This window comes from Chlamydotis macqueenii, chromosome 18, assembly GCF_036417535.1.
Source record: "Chlamydotis macqueenii isolate bChlMac1 chromosome 18, bChlMac1.mat, whole genome shotgun sequence".
Classification (NCBI taxonomy): domain Eukaryota; kingdom Metazoa; phylum Chordata; class Aves; order Otidiformes; family Otididae; genus Chlamydotis; species Chlamydotis macqueenii.
The window spans coordinates 3,040,129-3,059,998 of NC_141573.1; the positions used below are offsets into that span (position 1 = coordinate 3,040,129).

At 51.7% G+C, this 19,870-nt stretch overlaps 1 protein-coding gene across 1 annotated transcript; it reads left to right on the top strand.

Moving 5' to 3' along the window:
- Window positions 1-73: 73 nt before the first annotated feature.
- On the top strand, window positions 74-9,186 carry SLC16A6 (solute carrier family 16 member 6). The gene is made up of 6 exons (XM_086762515.1): window positions 74-170; window positions 2,117-2,358; window positions 2,945-3,088; window positions 3,859-3,987; window positions 4,972-5,793; window positions 6,383-9,186. Exons 2-6 carry the CDS (start codon window positions 2,124-2,126, stop codon window positions 6,622-6,624), a joined length of 1,572 nt encoding a protein of 523 aa, XP_086618641.1. The 5' UTR covers window positions 74-170; window positions 2,117-2,123; the 3' UTR covers window positions 6,625-9,186.
- Window positions 9,187-19,870: the final 10,684 nt, after the last annotated feature.

Genomic DNA, 19,870 nt, shown 5'->3' on the forward strand with positions numbered 1-19,870 from the left:
GGTATATAAAGGGCTGGGAGCGAGCGCAGCGCAACCGCCGCCGCGGGCAGCGGGAGCAGCAGCGGCCGGCGGGCGGGCAGCGGGGCCGCCTCCTCTCGCCTGCCCCGCCGAGGGTCCCCCTGCCCGGCCATGGGCAGCCCCTAGCCCCGCCGCAGCACCCAGCGCCGCCGGTGAGTGGGCTCCCGCCCGGGGGACGAGGGGAGGGGAGGGAGGAAGAAGGCTTTGTTTGCCTTTTAAATTTTTTTTTTTTAATTATTTTTAATTTTTCCTACCTTTTTGCTTCTCCTCCCCCTCCCCTTTTTTTTTCCGCATCCCTTTATTTTTAGCCGGCGGCCCCGGCGCTCGCCGAGGAGCCGGTGCGGCGGTGGCGATGCAGAAATCAGGTCTGAAATGTTCGGAAAGTGATGCAGGGAAGGGGGGGGCACGCCGGGCCCCTGAGCTCTGGCATCTCAATTTTTAATTTTTTTTTCCCCATCATAATTTATTTTAATTTTTAAATGTACATAATGTACGCCAAGGCTTGCGGTTGGTTGTTTGGTTTGGTGTTTTTTTTTTTTTTCCTGCTTCTAAATAGCGTGCTTCCTTCTAATCTCATCTCCCCCCGTGCCTCGTGCAGTGACACAGGAATTCATGGCAGCCCCCTCGCCTCTCTCGTGGGGGGGTTTACCCAGGCACTTCCCACAAACTTTGGGCTCAGCTCCCGCCGGGGCTCACGGCGGTGGCCCTGCCTGCGCCCATCACGCGGCCCCGGGGCTGCAGCAGAGCCCGGGGGCGGGCAGCACCCGAGGGATGCAGGAGCCCACGCGTGACTCCATCCCTCGGCAGAAAAGCCCCCGAGGGGGCCGTGCACCAGCCTGAACCCACCACGCAGCACCGCAGAGGGGTGCTGACCCCCCCCCTTCCCCGCTCAGGGGGACCCCTCGGGTGGGTCCCTGCATCCCTCCCACCCCAGCCACGCTCCCGTGGGGCCGCTCCCGGGTCCGTCCCCGGTGGGCGCTGGTGGCCGCGTCACCGGGAACGCGCACGCACTCGCCTGCTCCTCCGTGAGAAGTTCCCCGGTGGGATGGGGAAGCGTCGCCGGAGCCGCTCTGGTTTCCTCCGCCCGAGAAAGCGGTGCGGGTGATCTGGAGTATAAAATGGAGGAGGGAAATGCCTGGTGGCTGCCGGGGACGACGGCGTGGGGAGGAAACGCGCCGCCCGCAAAGGCCGCAGGTCCGGGACGCGGTGGGCGTGGGGCCGGAGGCAGCCCACGGGCCGTGGGGCCAGCAGCACCCGGGGTGGTGGCCCACGGCCACCCCGCTGTCCCCTCCCGGGGTGGCCACTGGGAGCCAGTGCCGGGGCTTGACCTCAGGACTGTGTGTCCTGTCCCCCCCCCCCCGCCCCGTGCAGGTGTGACCGTGGGCGGGACAAAAACTGCCCCTCTGCATCCACGGGTGACACTGAGCGGGGCAGCAGGGACCCCACCCGTGCCTTATAGTCCCTGGCAGCTTTTAGGGCTTCAGCCTCCTGCTGCCCTGGGGGGTGACAGACCCCGAGGGGAGCTGGTGGCATCAAGGGGTGTCCCCACCCCCTCTTGCCAGGTTACAGCAGGGGCTTGGCAGCCCTGGAGCAGCCGTTTTGGGGAACGGGCACGCTCCCGAGGAGTTACTGTCACCCCGAGCGCCCGGGTTTAGGACGCTGCAGGGCGGGATGCTGGGGTGTAGGACTGATCCCACAGCAAATGGGTGACACCGAGGTGTCACCAGCCACCCCCGCTGCTCCTGGGGGGTTCCTGCGGCTCCACCAGCCCGCGCTGGGTCCTGCGCTGGGTCTTTCACGAACTGCGTCCCTCCACCCCCACGCACCAAAATACTGACGACAGCTGCCAGGTGCTGGTCTTTGCTGATAGGAACTGCTTGCCTGGGTGCTGAGTGGAGAGTTTCTGGTCCTGGGCTCAAAGGGCACCAGCAGAAACGAGCCCGTGGCGCAACAAAGGCGGAAACTTCAGCCCAACTCCTGCACTGGATCCCTCGGCAGCACGGGGACTGCCCCGGTGATGGTACAGCTGCTGGGCCATGCCTCTTCTAGCAAAATTCACCTTAAGCTGACGCCTGGCTCTTTCTCCCCTCTTTTCCAGATTAAAAATGACTGTCAAAGCTGTAAAAATGCCGTGCACCGCTCCAAATGTTTATACTAAAGTGCCTGACGGAGGATGGGGTTGGATAATTGCTCTTGCTTTCTTCTTTGTGGAAGCTCTGACGTACGGCATTATCAAGTCGTTTGGTGTTTTCTTTAATGACCTGATGGAAAGCTTTGACGAGACCAACAGCAGGATATCCTGGATCATATCCATATGTGTGTTTGTACAGACCTTCACAGGTAAGAGTAGCAGGCGTTCCGCGGGAGCTGCTGACTCAGCGTGCGGGGACTGGGTACCTGTGACTTTCGTGTCTCTGAGGACTCCATGATAAATAACAGCCATGAAGCTCAGAGCCTGCGTGCTCCCAAAACGCCAAGAAATGTCTGTCTCAGCCCAGCTGTCCCTTGAGCACCAGTTCGTGTCCTTCTGCCTAGTACAGGGATGTGGCCACTGTCACTGGGCTTGGCCCGGCTGCTCAGCTCTCATCAGCGAGGGGTAAAAACAAGAGTTTTGAAATCTAACTCTGTAGTAAAAAGGATTGAAATAACTTGAGCCTCACCGAAATCCACTGGTGTCTATGGATGTTGCTGCAGGTTTGCACCCGTCTTAGTCTCTTCTGATGATTTTTCTTAGCGCATCCTAAACTGAGAGCGGTACAGCGCTCCTAGGATGGCTCGGGGTGATGCTCTGCTGCGCGAGGCCATCTGGCAGGGATGTGGCACGTCAAGGGACTGGGGTACCAGAAGAGCCTCTGAAGGAGATGTAGCTGGTGAAGTTGCTGATTTGGGTGTTGACCGCAGCTCTCTTCCTCTCCTGCCCATCCAGCTCCTCTGTCGACGGTCCTCAGCAATCGCTTTGGTCACCGCTTCGTGGTGATGGTCGGAGGGGTGCTGATCAGCACCGGCATGGTCACCGCCTCCTTCGCTTGCACTGTTGTGGACATGTATGTCACCATTGGCGTCATCTCTGGTGAGTCGTCCTAGTCCCGTGCCTGCTGAACGCTTCGCTCGCTCCCACGGCTTCCTGCAAGCTGGCTCTGGCCAGGGCGGCACTGGGGGTGCTTGAGAAATGCTGCTGCCCTCACCCTCCTGGCAGAGGTGATGGCCTGGGCTCAGGGCTTGGCTTTCTGCCCCGTGCCGCCCTGGGGACCACCTTGGGGCTTGGTCCTGCACTAGCGCACTGTACTGACTGCTTCTGATTGAGTGGGATTGCTGGGAAGATGGAAGTTGTTCACGGGGTCAGATCCTCCAACCTTTCCCTCTATCTGTTTGTGTGGGGTTTTTTGGTGTGTTGTTGGTTTTTTTTTGGTTTATTTTTTTTTTTCTTCCTGATACCTTTCCCTGTCTTGGGTCTGGCCTTGGTGTCCTGCTCACACCCATGGCTGGGAGCTTGCCTTGCTTAGGGGAGCAACTGCTACAGGCTCAAGCTCTTTAAGCAGATGAGGTCCTCAAAGTGGACCCCGCTGGCTGTTTGGGAACAGAAGGCATATTATCTAGCAGGTCTGGGAGGCTGGGTCTCTTGTTTTGTTTTCTTTCTTTTTTTTTTTTTTCTTTCCCCCTCTCCAATTTAAAAAAATAACATTCTGGTTTCCCCAATGATTTTTTTCCAGGGTGACTTGCTGAGTTGGCCGAAATGATACTGTAATCTCGCCACTGGGAAAGCTGACTTAACGTGTTCTTGCATCGGTGTTTCCCCCTCCCTTACTTGTTGTTATGGCAATTTTTGGCATTTATTCACAGGCCTCGGATACTGCTTCTCTTTCCTCCCGACTGTCACCATTTTATCACAGTATTTTGACAAAAGACGTTCGCTGGTCACAGCAGTGGCATCTACAGGAGAATGTTTCGCTGTCTTCTCCTTTGCACCAGGTACAGTGCCGGAACGCCGCGAGTTCCTAAAGCACGACGCGGTTCCAAACCTCTTCCCAAGCAAATTGGAGCCAAAGACCATCCATACCAGGGTGCTCGTGGGCCTTCCCGTGAGCCGCTAAAGCCTGCGGGTGGTGGCTCATACGCTCACGTGCCTGCGGCACTCGTGCCCTGCAGACAGGGTTACAAGTAATCCTAGAGACGGGTCTAACGATGCCTGAGCCCTCCCCGGCATCGTCTGCCAGAGCGGGACGTGCCTCACTAATACGCAGCCCGCCGGGTTCCCTATATAGAGCTAGCAGGCTAAAAATAAGACCGAGAAACTTCAGCTATTTAAAACGTATGCAGTATACATAACCGCTCCTAAAGGTTAACGGGCTCGTGCTTAGCACGGGCTGCCGAGCTGCTGCAGCCTTTTGGGGACCTGTCCCCAGGCAGGACGTCCCCATCACTGCCCTGTCACCGCCCGTCCCCTGCAGGTCAGGTGCTCCGCTGCCACGCGCGCTTGCTTTCGGCCAATCCCCACTGCAAATTCAGGTTTGTAATTAAGCAGTGACGTGCACCTTTGAGCCGAGTTCAGACTTCCTCCAGTAGCTGGTTTCAGGGTGGGTTCAGCTGAGACAGGAAGCTCAAATGTTGAGCTTACTCTCATTCACTAAAAATAACACCTCCTTCGTCCTCGCGCATCCCGAACTTGCTGGGGCCTCAAAAGTGGCTACCAAGAGGACAGCTTCTGCTAGCCAGGTGTTAAATGGAGCTTCCAGCTCTTGCCTGCTGCAGCTGATGGGGAGGAGCGTGGGTGCCTGACCCCTGGGTGGCCCTGGGCAGGGTGGACCAGGAGGGACCCCTGCTCGGCCTCTGCGACAGCTGAGGTGCTCGGAACCCCCCAGTGATGAAGTTACTTCCCTGGCTGTAAATTCGGATAGCTCCTCAGTGTAACTACAGGCTCTCCTAATGACATTTTCTTCTGCCCTCTCCCCTCAGCAATTACTGCTCTGAAGGAGCGGATCGGCTGGAGGTACAGCCTCCTTTCTGTCGGGGTGCTGCAGCTAAGCATCGTCATCTGCGGGTCGCTGCTGCGACCCATTATCATCAAAGAGCAAGAAGAAGCGAAAGCGCAGCCTCCGGAAGAGCCCACGGAGACAAAGTACATGCTTGAAAATGAGCAAACACGCACCTCAATAGAGTCCATAGACTCAGGAGTAGAAATAACTACCTCACCCAGCAATGTGCCTGGAAACGCCAAAGCAGAGCCGAAAAGTGAAGAACCAAAGGAACACGCACAGATACTTATTGAAGATAACAGCACCCCTCCAGAACCAAAAAACAAACTACTGGACTTCTCTGTGATGAGAGACTGTAGCTTTATCTGTTATGCATTCTTTGGCCTGTTTGCTACCCTGGGCTTCTTCGCTCCCTCCCTCTACATCATTCCCCTCAGCCTCAGCCTGGGCATCAGCAAGGACCACTCTGCGTACATACTGTCGGCCATGGCCATCGCAGAGGTCTTTGGAAGAATTTCAGCTGGCTGGGTTCTCAACAAAAAACCCATCCGCAAGATCTACATCGAACTCATCTGTGTTATTCTGCTGTCTGTAGCGTTGTTTGCCTTCCCTTTTGCCTCTGAATTTTGGGGCTTGATGACATGTAGCGTATTTTTTGGGTTCATGCTCGGAACAGTAGCGGGCACACATATTCCCCTCCTGGCAGAAGACGACGTGGTTGGCATTGAAAAGATGTCTTCTGCGGCTGGAGTCTACGTCTTCATTCAAAGCTTAGCTGGGTTGGCTGGACCACCCCTTGCAGGTAACTCAAACTTTCATATTTTTGTATGTTTGACAGCTGTTGGTGCTGATCTGTCTAGAAAGCGTTCTGGCAGCGCTAATCACTGCACTATCCTAAAAGCCCTGCAACTAGTATTAGGAGGCTCTCGGAGCCAGAAGACTGCTGCAGTGCAGCTCTGCAGAGTCCCACAGATGAAGCAGCCTCCACCGAGGAACCTCAGAGTAAAGGAAAATACTGCAGTGCTACCCTGCTCCTGTTAGAAACCTAAACCTGGCGTCACTTCAGGCTCTAGCGAGCTGGAGACACAGACCTCTCTGCGTGTTTCTGCCATGTGCTGCAGAAAGGTGAAGTCTCCCATAAGGAGATGCCTGATGCATCTCGGGCTTGGCGTCCCTGCAGCGCCCAAAGGGTTTCTGATTTGCCTGGAGGTGACGCTGTACCCCTGAACACAGCGTTTTTACTGGTTTTAAGGTAGCATCTGTTTGTCATTGAGCATCTTTTCACTGGAAATAAAATGATGCAGTGGTACCCGGCTTAAAAATCCTATAGGAGGGGTGGGTGGGCGAGGGGGAGTCTGTTGTGGCTAACTGCTGTAAATGTGTTTCTGTAGGTGTCTTAGTGGATACGACACAGAATTACAGCTCAGCCTTTTACTCCTGTGCTGCTGGCATGGTCCTGGGTGCTGTGTTCCTGTCTCTGGTGAGACCGTGCAAGGCTGGGCTGTGCCACCGCCAGCAGCGGTCCCCAGAGGACAGGGCAGCAAACTTCGTACCGGAGTTGCCGGAGGACTTTATTGAAATGGATATTGGAAGAGCAGAAAATTCAGGAAAAGCTGGTGACAGCGTGCCATAAACCCTGATCCTTCTCCATCTGATGTACTTGGCGTAAGACTGGGGAAAGAAAAATGTCAGCTCTGCTCCACGTTTTAAAACTACATTCTAAAGGGAATGTGAAATTTTAAATGTGAACAGTTGCTACCAACAACTTTTTTTTTTATTATTAGAAAGAACTTTTTTTAACCAACAACGGAAAGCTCCATAGAAAATACGGATAGCCACACAAAAATAACATCTGTTGAGCATGAAGATGTGATGCACACTCCTGCTTTCCTGATAACAAGCATAGGTAAAGGTTCGACTGATGCCAGAAAAACTGACAACGGCAACAGCGGAAGCAGCCCAGCCTCTGACTGTCCTCACCCATCCTCTACCCCAAACTCCAAGCAGTCAAGAAACCGATGATACGACCTGGAGACAAGCGCTTCGTATGCCACCGGTCACCAACTGAGCCGCCTTCTGGAAGACCATGGACTCATGGTTTAGATTTGAGGAGGCTAGGCTAGATAGCTGACTTAATGAGAAGAGCGGGGAGAAACTAGCAGGGCCTGTTGTGATAGGGTGAGGGGTGATGATTTCAAAACAGAAGGAGGCAGATACAGGCTTGATATAAGGAATTTTTTTTACAACGAGGGTGATGAAAAACTGGAGCAGGTTGCCCAGAGGTGGTGGATGCCCCACCCCTGGAAACACTCAAAGCCAGGGCTCTGGGCAACCTGGTCTGGTTGAAGATGTCCCTGCTCCTTGCAGGGGGTCGGACTGGGTGGCCTGTAAAGGTCCCTTCCCACCCAAACCATTCCATGATTCTGTGGTTTAACTTGAACATCACAAACGCTGGGGAAAGCAGAGGCTCCGTATGGCTTTATGGCCAGTTATTACTGCACATATTTCTGAGATAATTTTTCTTCTCCTGACTGGTATCCTTAGAACTGTTTTGATAGATCTGATGTACTGTTTCTAATTTAACTAGTATTTATTAATTTATTCTAAGATTGTTAAAGGAGGTTAGCTCAAATAACTGGAGAGGAAAAATCATCTTCTGCATAACGGAAAGCTGTCTCTACATCAATCTCCTCAATACCTATCTTGTATTGCTAGCTTGTGAAATTGTTGGGAAACTTACTCTTACAGCATAGAGTGTAGCTGTTTTTAATAGGTAGGTTTAGGTAACCCATTTCTTATTTAGAAAGGAAAAAAAAAATAATAATAAACTACAGATCCAGCATCTCCTTCCATAAGGATTTGGGATTTGGCCCAGTATGTCTTAATGTGCCCAAACCCTTTTGCTTACCAGTGCACAAGGAAATCTTTGCCCCGTCACCGAAGGAGTGTGGAGACCCCCACGTTACGCAGCCCCTCGCAGTCTGCTCCCCACATCCGCAAACCCCGCGGGCACGGGGCGGCTGGTTGTGCCGTACCCCCTTCCCCGGCTCTCCCCGCTCCCCCAAAGTCAGCGAGAGGCTTTTTTTTTAATTATTTTCTTTTTTTTTTTTTTTTGCTGCTGACTTCAGTGAGAAATGAACAGGAGGCTGTGCACATCGAAGGTGTGAAGGGAATGATGAGACGCCGTGCTAGCTGTTCATTTAGTCTTAACGGGAGCGATTCCTGCTCCCGGTGACACAAGCTTGCTTACCCCACCTATATGCATCTTAACGCCTCTAGGCAACTCAGGGGGACAAACAAAACAAGTCTGGTTTGGTTTGGATAAAAACCAAACCAACATTTCTGTGTATTGAAGTGGAAGTGGCATCATGCATTAACTGCTACGCTGTCTGTATTCTACCAGCCATAGAAATGTGGGACAATCTGTCAAAACAAAACAAAAAAAACTTTTTGGGAAGGTGCTTGATTTGTTTTTTCTGTCTTAGATGTCCAAAAAAAAAAAAAAAACAGGCACTCTTGCAAACAAGTGGCTAGAGCAGTTCATCCTCACTGCCCGAGACCCGTGGTCTCGCGTCCTTCCTCTGCCTCAGCACTTTATCACGGCCAGCAGAACCTCGCTGCATTGCACCCCGGAGTGGATGACCCCTTACGGAGAACTAGGGTTTTGTGAATCAGTGAGTAAATGAACAAATAACCATGTTGCATTAAGATGTGCTTTTTATTTATTGTTAATTTATGATACTTCAAGCATTTTGGTAAATGTTCTGTAGCTGACAGTTGTGAGATGATTGAAGTCTTTGCGATACGAGGCCTCACTACAGCACTTTGCTATTACAACTGCTTGGAAGTGGAACGAGGCCTCCAGGTTTTGTGTGCGTGTGTAAGCTCCCTGTTCTGCGGATTTGCGAGGTTCTACTGTAACTTGGTTTTTTTTTTGTTTGTTTTGTTTTTTTTTTTTTTTACAACAATTTCCAATACAGATCAAATAATGTTTGTCACTGACCTCACCGTACGTTTCTGTTCGTGTGTCGCGGCACGAGCAGGGGAGCGAGTGCGTATGTGTGCGCGCGGGCGCAGCCGACCCAGGAGCAGGCTTTAACGCGTTCAAAGCAGGACTGACTGGTTTGTTTGTAACGTACCGAGCGGACTCTGGAAATACTCTAAAACACTGAGTTTTGCAATAAACTTTTTTTTTTTTTTTAATAAAGAAGATGGCGAACCTTTCCTCCTCTCCATCCCTGGGACGAGGCTGGGTCACCCTTCGCGCCGCGGGGCTGCTGCAGGGTCGGGCCCCCGCTTCCCCTCTGCGAAGGGCTCCCGGCAGCCACACGCCCTTTCCTCAGCCTGAAGTAGCGTGTTTACCCTGCAAATTGGGTAATCCTGCGCTCTTCTAAAGGAGTTCAGTGGAAGCTGGTAGATTAGTGCCGACCTCAAGGGTGCTCTTGTAAACCCTTACCCGGGGAGGGCTGATTAGAAGGAGCTTTTCTTCTTCTGAGCGGTGACTGAATTGGTGGCACTTGGGAAACATTATCCTCATGTCTTCAAGAAGCATGCAATCATGTAATTATTTTATCATCTCCGAATTGCAAAATACTCTCTCCGTGCCAGGCTAGGCAGCTCATATATCAAAAATCAAGCTACTAAATAGCAGGATAGTCGCACCAAAGAGCAATTTTCTCCCCCTCAAACCTTATTTTTTTTTTTTTTACAAAGATACGCCCTTCCCCGCTGAGCCTGTAACTCCTAGCATCACCGAACCCTACAAGGGATCACACTGCTGTGCTGCCCAATTCAAAAAAAAAAAATCAATGCATGCGTTAGATTTGCAAATGAACTACTTGTTGGAGGACTCATCACGCCACTGATACGCATTAAGTGCAATTTGTTGTCATTCTGCTTGCAGAAGTCCTGGAACAGAGGTGATCGGAGCAAGCGGAGCAGCCTTAACACAAGTACCAAAGTCGCGGGAAGCTAATCTGCCTCTGAATTTCACTCTGGCTCAATGACAGCAGAGAACAAACATTATTTGCAACAGCTTCCTCAAAACAACTCCCCCCCCCCAAAAAAAAAGAAGAAGAAGCATTACAAAGGCTGCACGCTGCTCACATAAATAAAAGCACATAAAATCATAACACTATCAGATGTCTCCCTGCAGAGAAACAATTTGGAGTAATTTTTCCCACCTGGTTTAAATTAATTGCTCATGACCGCTCTTATCCTGGTATGAAGGCATTAAGGCCAGAACAAATAGGATAAGAATACTTATTTTCGTTCGGTAGCGTTGTAGATCTACTTTGTACCAGTCAGTAAGAGGACAACGCGGGGCACAGCTCGCTGCCGCGAGCGCCGGTATTCCTCTCAAAGGGGCCGTGTAAACTCTCGTAGTCGGCGAGGCCAATGCCAGCCCCGTGTAAATAAAGGAAATTGCACAAGGTCAGCTTGCAGAAGGACAAAAAGCCCTCAGACCGTAGGTATCTGTCCTTTCTGAAGCAGAAAGGAAGCTGTACAGTGGGTTTGTTTGTTGTTTTGGAGTCTTAAAAAAAAACCAAAAAACAAAGCCCCAAACCGACAAAACCATTTTTCCATTTGAAATTCAAAGGAAGGGCAACCTCTTGTTCTCTTACACTTATTTTAGAGAAGCCAACATCAGGTACTTAACAGGACAAATGAATCTTTAAAAATAGCTAAACTGGTTTTGGAAAGAAGTAAAGTAGGTGCTTACAAAACAGCTTGAATGTTTTAATGCTTCCGCTCAGATGTTACTTGTTAGCATCTGAGATCATCATTTTCCAGCTGCCCATAGTAAACATGACCTGGATTTTCAGTGATGCAAGCCCGAGCAGCAGCCTTCCTCCCGCCCGCTTTAAAGACCATCTCAAAGACGCTTCACCGGTCAGGTTTAGGAAAACATCCCGACAACTGGCTTGGTTTGAAGGCTGAGAGAGAAAGCGCTGCTGCGCCGAGGAATTATTTTATGCTTGATGTCCACACCGAAAGACAGGATCCCCGGTTCCCACCGGGATCCCGCACTGGTGACGCGTGGGAAAGGCTCCCAGGCATCCCACCACGCCATCCGTTCCAGGAGCTGGTTTGCAGCCGCGATGCGTGCCTGCCTCCCGCCAGTCCGGGCGGCCTCTGGGCATCCTGGCAGCAAACACCGCGTCTTCCCCTCCCCGGTTTCCCTCGCACGGACTTTTACTTGCAGGAGTTGCAAATCGGTGGCTGCGCTAGCGTAAAGCTCGCTCTTGCAAATTGCAGTAAGTCATCCAATAAATCACACGCAATCCCCCACCCTCCTTCCTACTGCAGTTGTCAAGCTCCAGTTACAACAATTTGTGGTAAAATATTACTCACCAGCACTTTGGCCCGCATGAGCAGCTCTGCCTCTGTAAAGACAGCCCCCTAAATCACGGCTTTGTCACAGAAGCCACAAGCGTAACCAAAAGACTTATTACACGCAGACATTATGAGAGTAAGGCTGAGGAGACAATAGTTTCTCTCGCTTCCTTTTTGTCAAAGCTTTCATTAATATTGTGAACGTCTTTTTTTCTATTTTACCCGCTGCCGGCTGCTTGCCGCAGTCAGCCTGGCAGAGGAACGGCCCAAACCAGCCCCGGGCTGAGCCTGAGCGGCAGCGAGACCGACTCGGGCGACGGCAAACCGGGGCGCTGAGCGTCACCCTGTGCTCCTGCTTCGGCAACCTGCTCTCCGCAGCGACGCTGGGCCCACCGTCCCGCCCCTCCGCTTCGCCAGTTCGCTTCGATCTCCACCAGCCTGCACTTGTACTACAGGAATTCACCAAAATTAGGCATTTTAAGCACTTTGAGCACATCAAGGCTTTTGCATTTTGTTGTTGATGTGGCTGGTATTATTATTTTTTTTTTAAGACGTTGCAAAATGAGACAAAGACCCAGAATCACCAGTGAAGAGCGAAGGCCGTTTGTGAAGCTACGCCTGGGGTTCAAGGATGGCAGGAGATGGGCACGGAGGGCACAGGGCAGCCATGCGCCGCTGGCCACGCACGCTCAGGGGGATGCTTCTGCCCAAGCCGAGCATCCTCCCAACCCCCGGCCTGGGGACCGCGCGAGCAGGGCCAGCCCCCCTCGCCGTGCCCTAACCCCGCACACGTGGCCCCCGCTCCACCTGCACGCCCCGTGCGACGGCAGGGAAGGTTTCCTACAGCGGGTACAAACTGAGCGTGGATTAACGACTGAACAACGCGTTGACGGGCGCACAGATCGCCTGAAGGGTAGGAGGGCACGCTGAACCCCCAGGAACGCCGGCTCCTTCCCGCACATCGCTCCTTCCCGCACACCGCCTGCCGTGAAATCACTCCCATCCCTTCCTCCTGCTGCAGCCCCAGGCCTTCGGCACACGCTCTGAGTTCGCCCTCATCGTACCAAATAACAGCCACCGAACACCTCGTGCGCTTGTATCTTCCTCCTTCACACACCCAGCCCAAGCAACAACATCTTATCACCAACAGCCACACACCGCCTCGTCCTGCACCCCGCCGCGGGGCAGCCCTCCGAGCTATCGGGTGCCGCAGGCCTCCCGTGCCACTGGGACGGGCTCCTGACGGCTGGTCCCACCAGGCAAAGGACACAAAGGCACTACCAGAGAAAGCCAGCGCAAAGCCGGGGTCCCCCCTAGACATGGTCAGAACAGCCCAAAGCGAAAGCCTGTGGCCTCACGGCGCAGAGCTGCCCGCCATGTTTTAGTCCTCCTCGCCGCGGCGTGACGGCCGGAGCCCCCCTCCTCCCCGTGCCAGTCCACGCCGAGCAGTGGGATCCCCCACGGGTGAGAATGGGGTCACATCCCACCCCCATCTGCCCAGTACCACCGGAGGGATCTGCTCCCCGACCTCCAGCACGCCCTTGCACAAGGGACGTGCAGTCATTCCCTTGCTCCTCGCAAACCACGGCCCCTTTCTGCTCAAACACCAGCTGCACATAACCCAGCGAGGGGGTTCGTCTCTGCTTGAAAACCTCGAACCGCGCCTTCAGCCACCACACTCGCGTCCACCCTCACCTGCGCAGAAACCCCGCGAGACTTCCCCTCCTTTGGTAACTCCTGCAACTCCCCGTGTTCTACCAGAAGTAAAATACATGAAATAAACTGTACCTGGAAAGGTGTCTGCAGGCATAAAGGCAATTCTTCCGTTCCTCTCCCTTTTGCTGGCTGTCCTCTTCCTGCCTCCCCCACCGAGGGCTCAGAGCCCTCCACAGCTTCTTCCAATATTGCAATCAAGAGCGCTCAGGAAAGAGAAGGTGGGAACCTGCTCCCTGACAGCAGCCAGAGCAAATCCCGACGCAAACAGCTCTCCCAAATATTTAAACACAAAATCCAGCTTTAGTTCGGAAAATGTTTTCATTGAGACAACCCCTGGCCTTCCCAAATCTACCCTGGCATCCTCACATCCCAGAGCGTTTTATTTTATTCAGTCTCTTTTGCGCAAATGAGACAGGAATTTCCACCGCAGCGTTTGTCTTCAAGGGTTCCACACCGAGCTCGCAGCCTGACCTACGTGTAGGATTCCTCCTTGGTTCAAAGCGCCTTCAGCACAGCAAAGGGGACCAAACTGGTCAGCTAACGGGGTGTAAAGTGATGCTTCACAGACAAAACTTTACACACAAACTGCGTGTAAAGTGATAGCTGGACATAAACTATGTATTTATGTCACATTCAATTTAATAAGCAAGGAAACAACAGCAATAAATATCAGAAAGTATGTGATTCTATTCCAAAAGAGTAATTTTAAATATACATACAGGTGCACGCGCGTGTGTACTTTCAATAGCAGCTAATTCACACGCTTTACAGACTTTAATTGCTCCCAGTGTGGAAGACGAGGAAGGGAGCACAAAAGTACATTTGTGAAGCAGAGAGCAAAAATTAATCCTGAAAATTGTGCACGGTGGGAACTCTCCCCCGTCAGCCTGATTTGGGGCCGTGCTGCGAGGGAGTCAATTTGCCAGCACAGAGGAGGAAGTGTCCTACCTGGGCGATGCAAAGAAAAACGGAAGCCTAACCAAATCCTGGTCACAGTAATTAAAAATAACATCCTGACACAGGAAATTAAACCTTGCGCACAAAGCGCCAATTAAATCTGTGAATTTGAGTAAAAAAAAAACAAAACCAGAAACTGCGTAAATAACCTGGACTAAAGTTCAAGGCATCTTCTCTTGATCTTCATGCAAACTCTGAGGTGCAACCAGACTTTGCTACTCTCCTTGCAACCTGCGGATCCGGGGACTCGGAGACTCTTTCGGGACAGCATGCCCTGCGTGCTCACGGACTGTTGCCCCTTTCAGCTGCAAACACCCTTTTACTTCTAGACAGGGACTCTCATTCCTGCAATTTTATTATTAAAAGCACCAAGAATTAAGGAGCACAAGTCACCCGCAGCTGTGTGGGACGCAGCACACCCCAGACCCTATTTAGAGGGGAAGCGCTCGGGAGTGATGGAGCCAAACGCTCCTGGACACACGTGGCATCAGCAGAGACCAAATACTGTAGCATCACGTTAGCAACCAGTGCCGGCCAAGAGATGATACAAACATTAGCTTTTCAGTGAAGAATTTTTAGCGCACTGGTAGTTTCTTGTCAGACAGTAAATTTTAAAATAGTTCAGAATAAATGCCAGAAAGTAACCCTTTAAATACACGAGCTTTTCTGCATTTACTCTGCTTATACCCTTCAGTCCTGCAGCACCCGAAGGCGTTTTCATAACCGCTCGCGGCTCTCCTCGAACGCTCGCCGGGGTTTTGGTGAACGTGTTTGGGTTCCTGCCACTGATCCGCTATCGTCTTCATGCATTCCTTGATAGTAAGGTCTTCAGGATGTAGCACATCACATGAAAATGAAATAAGTTGAAAGATTTTAATCTTAATGTTGAAAGACTACAGCAAAATCATTCTCTCCACTGCACTCTGCTTCTTGTCTTTAAAAGCAATACGGTTAAGGCTGGCTAGAAGGTTTTCAGCCCTTCTGCCTCTCTCCCCAAATACCCTGACTCCTCTGTAACACCTGCTTCTACTTAGCAAAACAAATAAACAGTTACTAACCACAAGTATAACTCTCTACCACTGACATTTCTTTGCATGTCTCAGACCACAGCTTCCTTTGGAAACCCTGAACTTATGTGCTCCTTCAGTTTTTTACGTCGGTGAGGCTGTAGAAAGACGAGAAAAACAAGAAAACACGCACAGACAGAAGCTACAGTATCTACAGCAACAGCTGAAACACAAACTAAGGTTGGGGTTGTGAAATTCATCCTGCAAGGCAGTTAAAAGCTGAGGTCTGACGGATGCACACCCCTGATGTTGTAACGCAGTGCCCAGCAAGGGGACGGTGCCCAAGCAGGGCCCAGGTACCCGCTCCCACGGCCCTGCGGGTCTGTCCCGTCACGGGATGGGGACACATCCAGCCAGGGACAAATTTCCTAGGGAAAAGGGCGGTCAGAAGTCCGCCCGGATCATTGGGATGATAACACGCTGCTCCTGGACCCCCTTGTCTTCAGCAGGCCTGGGGAGCGGGTGATACCATAGCTCTGAAGATGTGCTGCTGACACTCCTGAGCACCGCTTTCTGCAGGGCAGTGGGTCACCTTACTGGGAAGCACTGGCGGTGCTGGCACACGTGTCGCAAGTCTGGGCTGTTCCAGCTTGCCTGTGCCACCAGGACCAATTCGCCCGGATTTGTTCTGCCGGGGGGGCGGGCAGCGGGAGGGCTCTGCGATGGGTGCCCAGCTGCCGAAGGGGAGGAAAGAAGAGGTTGGGTGCCGGCTCGGCGGTTGCCCGCTCCCCGCGCCCCGCATTTTCCTACAGCGGTGCCGGGGCCCCGTCCCGGGGCGGGGGGGCTCGGGCCCCCCGGTCCCGCCCGCGCCCCGCGGCACCGCCCGGCCTGCGCGGCACGACGGCGCCCCCTGGCGGCGCCCCCGCGAGGCTGCGCTGGTCCCGTCCCAGTCACTCGGGACCGGTATCACGAGGGGACGGGGCACCCGGCACTCGGGGCTGCAGAGCCGAATGAAGCCAGACTCCGTTCCGCCCACCCCTGAAGGTGATTACCAGCCGCCATGCTCCGTGGTGGTTACAACACGGGTGGGATGAGAGTTTCCTGAGCCTTCCCCACGCACTGTTCCACCCGTGACACACTGCGGGCGGCTGCTGGGAGATGCCCACTGCCTGCGAGACCCAAGAGAGCCAGCGTGGGCTAACGACCACAAAAGGACCTGACCCTGCCGAAACGCAGAGGACCCACGGGAGAGCAGAGACACGTTTTCCACAGGACGGAACCGCTGAGCTTCACCCCAGGCTGCAGCTGGGATGCTAAAGCTCACGCAGGCAGCATGAACTCCAGTGCACCCCGTCAGCCTGGCTTTTCCACTTTTAAAGCTTTATTTCTCACTAAAGTCGTGGCAGGGGTGCTGCTGTCCATGCTGTCCACCCCATTCACTGGATGAATCTGATTTTTTCAGCGTGATGGCTTCAGGAAAGTCTAATACATGACGGCTTCCGAGAGGGAAGCACCAAAGAGCACATTATGTCTAGTGAGGTTCAGGAATCGGAGAATCCTGCTGCGACCCAGAGACAAACTCACACTCCGAACGTGGCACGAGGTCGCTCCGGGCCTGGCTCTCTTTCCCTACTATTTTTTTCACACTCTTTGCCTTCAGTTTACAGCAAAATAATATCTTGCATCCAGTCATTCACATGTAATGATGATTTTCAGTATGTAAAAACAATCCAGTACACTTATTTTTCCCCCTACAGCAGGAAAGTTCACTTGCGAGCGACAGGGCAGCCGGCATTTGTTAGGAATTCCCCTCCTTCATTTTGTCGGCTTGGGAATCTTGGCAAAGGCAAGAGTGCCTAAGCAGCACAGTGAATCAATACTACCTACGTCCCTGCCTTTTTCAAATCATCCAGAAGTTAATGAGCTGGAAATTCATCAGTCTTCTAAAAATTGCATACAGCGAACCGCCAGGCACTGAGCATCCCTGCTCGCCTTCCACCACACTTCAACAGCAAGAGTGATTTGGCACTTTTCCTGTGATTGAGCTGATTGTTCATATTTTGAAAGTCATTTTAGTTTTCAACAACTTCAAAGTTGTGCTTCTTTTGTCAAAGAAGCTTGTCAATGATGAAATTCCAAAACTCATCAGGGTTATTCCCACAATACAAAAAGCATCTCTGGGCTTTTTCTTCTTTAGATATTTCAAGAAGTCTCCTGAAAAAAAAAAAAAGAAAATACTATTTTCAGAAAACAAGCAGCAATATACAGAAAAAGCTGTGAGCACACAGGATTGTTTTATGTACGTAAATGCACATTACGGAGCTGGACAGCCTGAGCATTCAAACACAATCGTATTCCAAAGAGAGACTTTCAAGACCAAGCTCTCTGCAGACTTGGGCCTCAGGACAAACTAGTCCAGATGGGGTTTTTTTTTCTGGTTCACAGCTCATTGAAATATTACAACAGCAGAAAGAAGAGTGAGAAACTTAGATGCTTGAATCTGTTATTGACTGCTCGTGGGAAAAATCTCCCTAACCCTCTGGACACCAAATGGGCTCAGCAAAATTCCTAGTAGACCACATCAGATAAAAATCACCATTAAGAGTGCCCAAACAGTAGATTTTATTACTATATTCAAAGAAAATTTGTCATAAACAGGCTTGAGAAGAGTTTGATCTTTACTGTTGAAGCCAGAACCTCAATTCTGCCTAACGGTGCCCAGCGAAAAGCAAAACCTCCAGCCGACCGTGGCCTCAGAGCGGGGAGCCCGTTCCCCAGCCTCGACGGCTGACAGGGCTCTGACCTCGCGGACGTAACAGTGGCTCAACCAGCTCCTGACGCAGGAGCCCGCGGCTCTCGGAGCATCCAGCCGGCTGCCCCGGAACGACTTGCGTGAATGAAAATTACAGAGTCCAGCAGCTGCGGGAGCTGGGACTGGGGCAAAAAAACCAAATCCCCCAAACAGCCGATCAAATACAGACAGACGCAGTGGGACTTGGCATGCTGCGTTGGTTGCTGATTTTTCCAGTGTGTATTTACAACAGGATTGCAATTATTAATTTAAAATGTGTGCGTGAGAGAGATGGAGCATATTTTATTAATACAGCTAATTTAAAAGTTGCTAATTTAAAAGTTTTAAAAGACCTGCACGAGAGCAGCAGCAAGTGAAGGAGACCGTTGTAGTCTTTGTAATTAGAGCATCGCTCCTTCTGGAGGAGAATTTGTGGAGAATTTGTGTAGAATTTGCAAAAATGGGGGAAAGAAGCATCGTGAATGACGAGGAACCGTGACCACACTCTCACCGTGGAGCTGCAGCCCTCTGGGGGATTGCCTGCCTCCATCCATCCAACCAGGAGACTTTTTTTCCTATGGAACGCGGCAGCAGGAGGTATTCCTGGGCTTACTGGTTTGTACAGGTGTGTCCTCTCTATTCCCCTGCCAGAACAGCATTTCCCCAACACACCTAATCGTTCTTTGGTGTTTTAATAAAACAAGCAAACAAACAAAAGCTCTAATATTTCACATTCATGTGATGCTTTTTTTCAGAAGCTTTTACAAACCTGAGTGAGGCTTGCTGGAAGACACTGTGTTCAGACAGGATGAGTTTAGCTCACGGTTCCACAATACATATATTACTGTGCTACTTTTCCCTAATTTCATTATTCTCTCACGTATTTCAAAGAGACATAAACCAGTGAAAAGACAGGGATCCTGGGATTCCTGGGAAGCGTTGTCGATGTGGTGACGGAGATTGAGTTTCACACCTCCCCTCAGGGCGGTATCATTTCTCCCGGAGCCCTGTCCCGGAGCGGGATGTTATCTGCTGGACCCGAAGCTGCTGAGCGAGCGCGGCTGCTATATTTAGTGCTCAGATGTTCCTGGAATCCAGTCCTGTGCTCAGATCACGGCCGTTCTCCCTCTGCCTCGCGGCTCCTCCGTGACGATTTGGTCTGAAGCAGACAGAGACAGCTCAGATGTTCCCAACACCCCCAGTCTCCGCCATCCTCCTCCTTTTCGCAGTGTGTGCGTGGCGTTGGCATCACACCGCGTGCTTGCTTCATAGTGTTACAGGGCTCAGACAGAACTGCATGCAGTGAATAATCTTGCCATTTAAGTAAAAAAAACTAGCTGCGCATTGCAGATCTGCTGTTTCTCTTACTAATAAGTTCAGCTCTGGAGTATTTTTCATAAGCATCACATGATGAGCTCTTCCCGGGAAGTCTGGGTGGGTAACGTGGTGGGTGAGACATGGAGACAGGGTGACATTCATGTCTGCAGAAACAGAAATCCTGTCTGACCAGAAGACGGATTAAAAAATCAGCCGATGCTAAAGGAATGTGTGATCCAAAGAGGTCCAGCTATGGAAATGGGAATTTAAATGAGGATTTAGTTATTCTTTTGCTTTTAAAGAACTGTAAAACATGTGGGGTTATTTCCTACACCACTGCCAAGATCCAGAGCTATTGATTTGCAACGGCTTGTGACTGTTACAAAAACGGACATGGAGATGGGACGGGTGAAATCCTGCCACCAAGGGGTACTGGAGGGACCCTGCACTGAAAACAATCTGAGGCAAGATGACAGTCTAGATCTTTCCTCCAAGGATCTCAAGAGTGCTCTACGCTAACGTGCTCACACAGCACTGCCTTTCCTTATCAGGGACACACAGCACAAAGGTGCTGGGGAGGAGGTGGTTTCATTTCACTGGAGGTGTCTGAGAGCGCAGAGACCAAGTCTGGGCTGGTCACCTTTGGCACTGCAGGGGAGTGACTCACCCGACCTGCCCGGGACACCACTGCAGGCTGAGAATTGCTCTCTGGAGGTGCCTTTTTCTGCCTCCTGATTACAGATCACCCTTGAAGC

Coding starts and splice junctions, on each gene's coding strand:
- SLC16A6 (XM_086762515.1), top strand. CDS start 2,124: ATGACTGTCAAAGCTGTAAAAATGCCGTGCACCGCTCCAAATGTTTAT. Junction 3,089..3,858: donor CACCATTGGCGTCATCTCTG/GTGAGTCGTCCT, acceptor ATTTATTCACAG/GCCTCGGATACTGCTTCTCT. Junction 5,794..6,382: donor GGCTGGACCACCCCTTGCAG/GTAACTCAAACT, acceptor GTGTTTCTGTAG/GTGTCTTAGTGGATACGACA.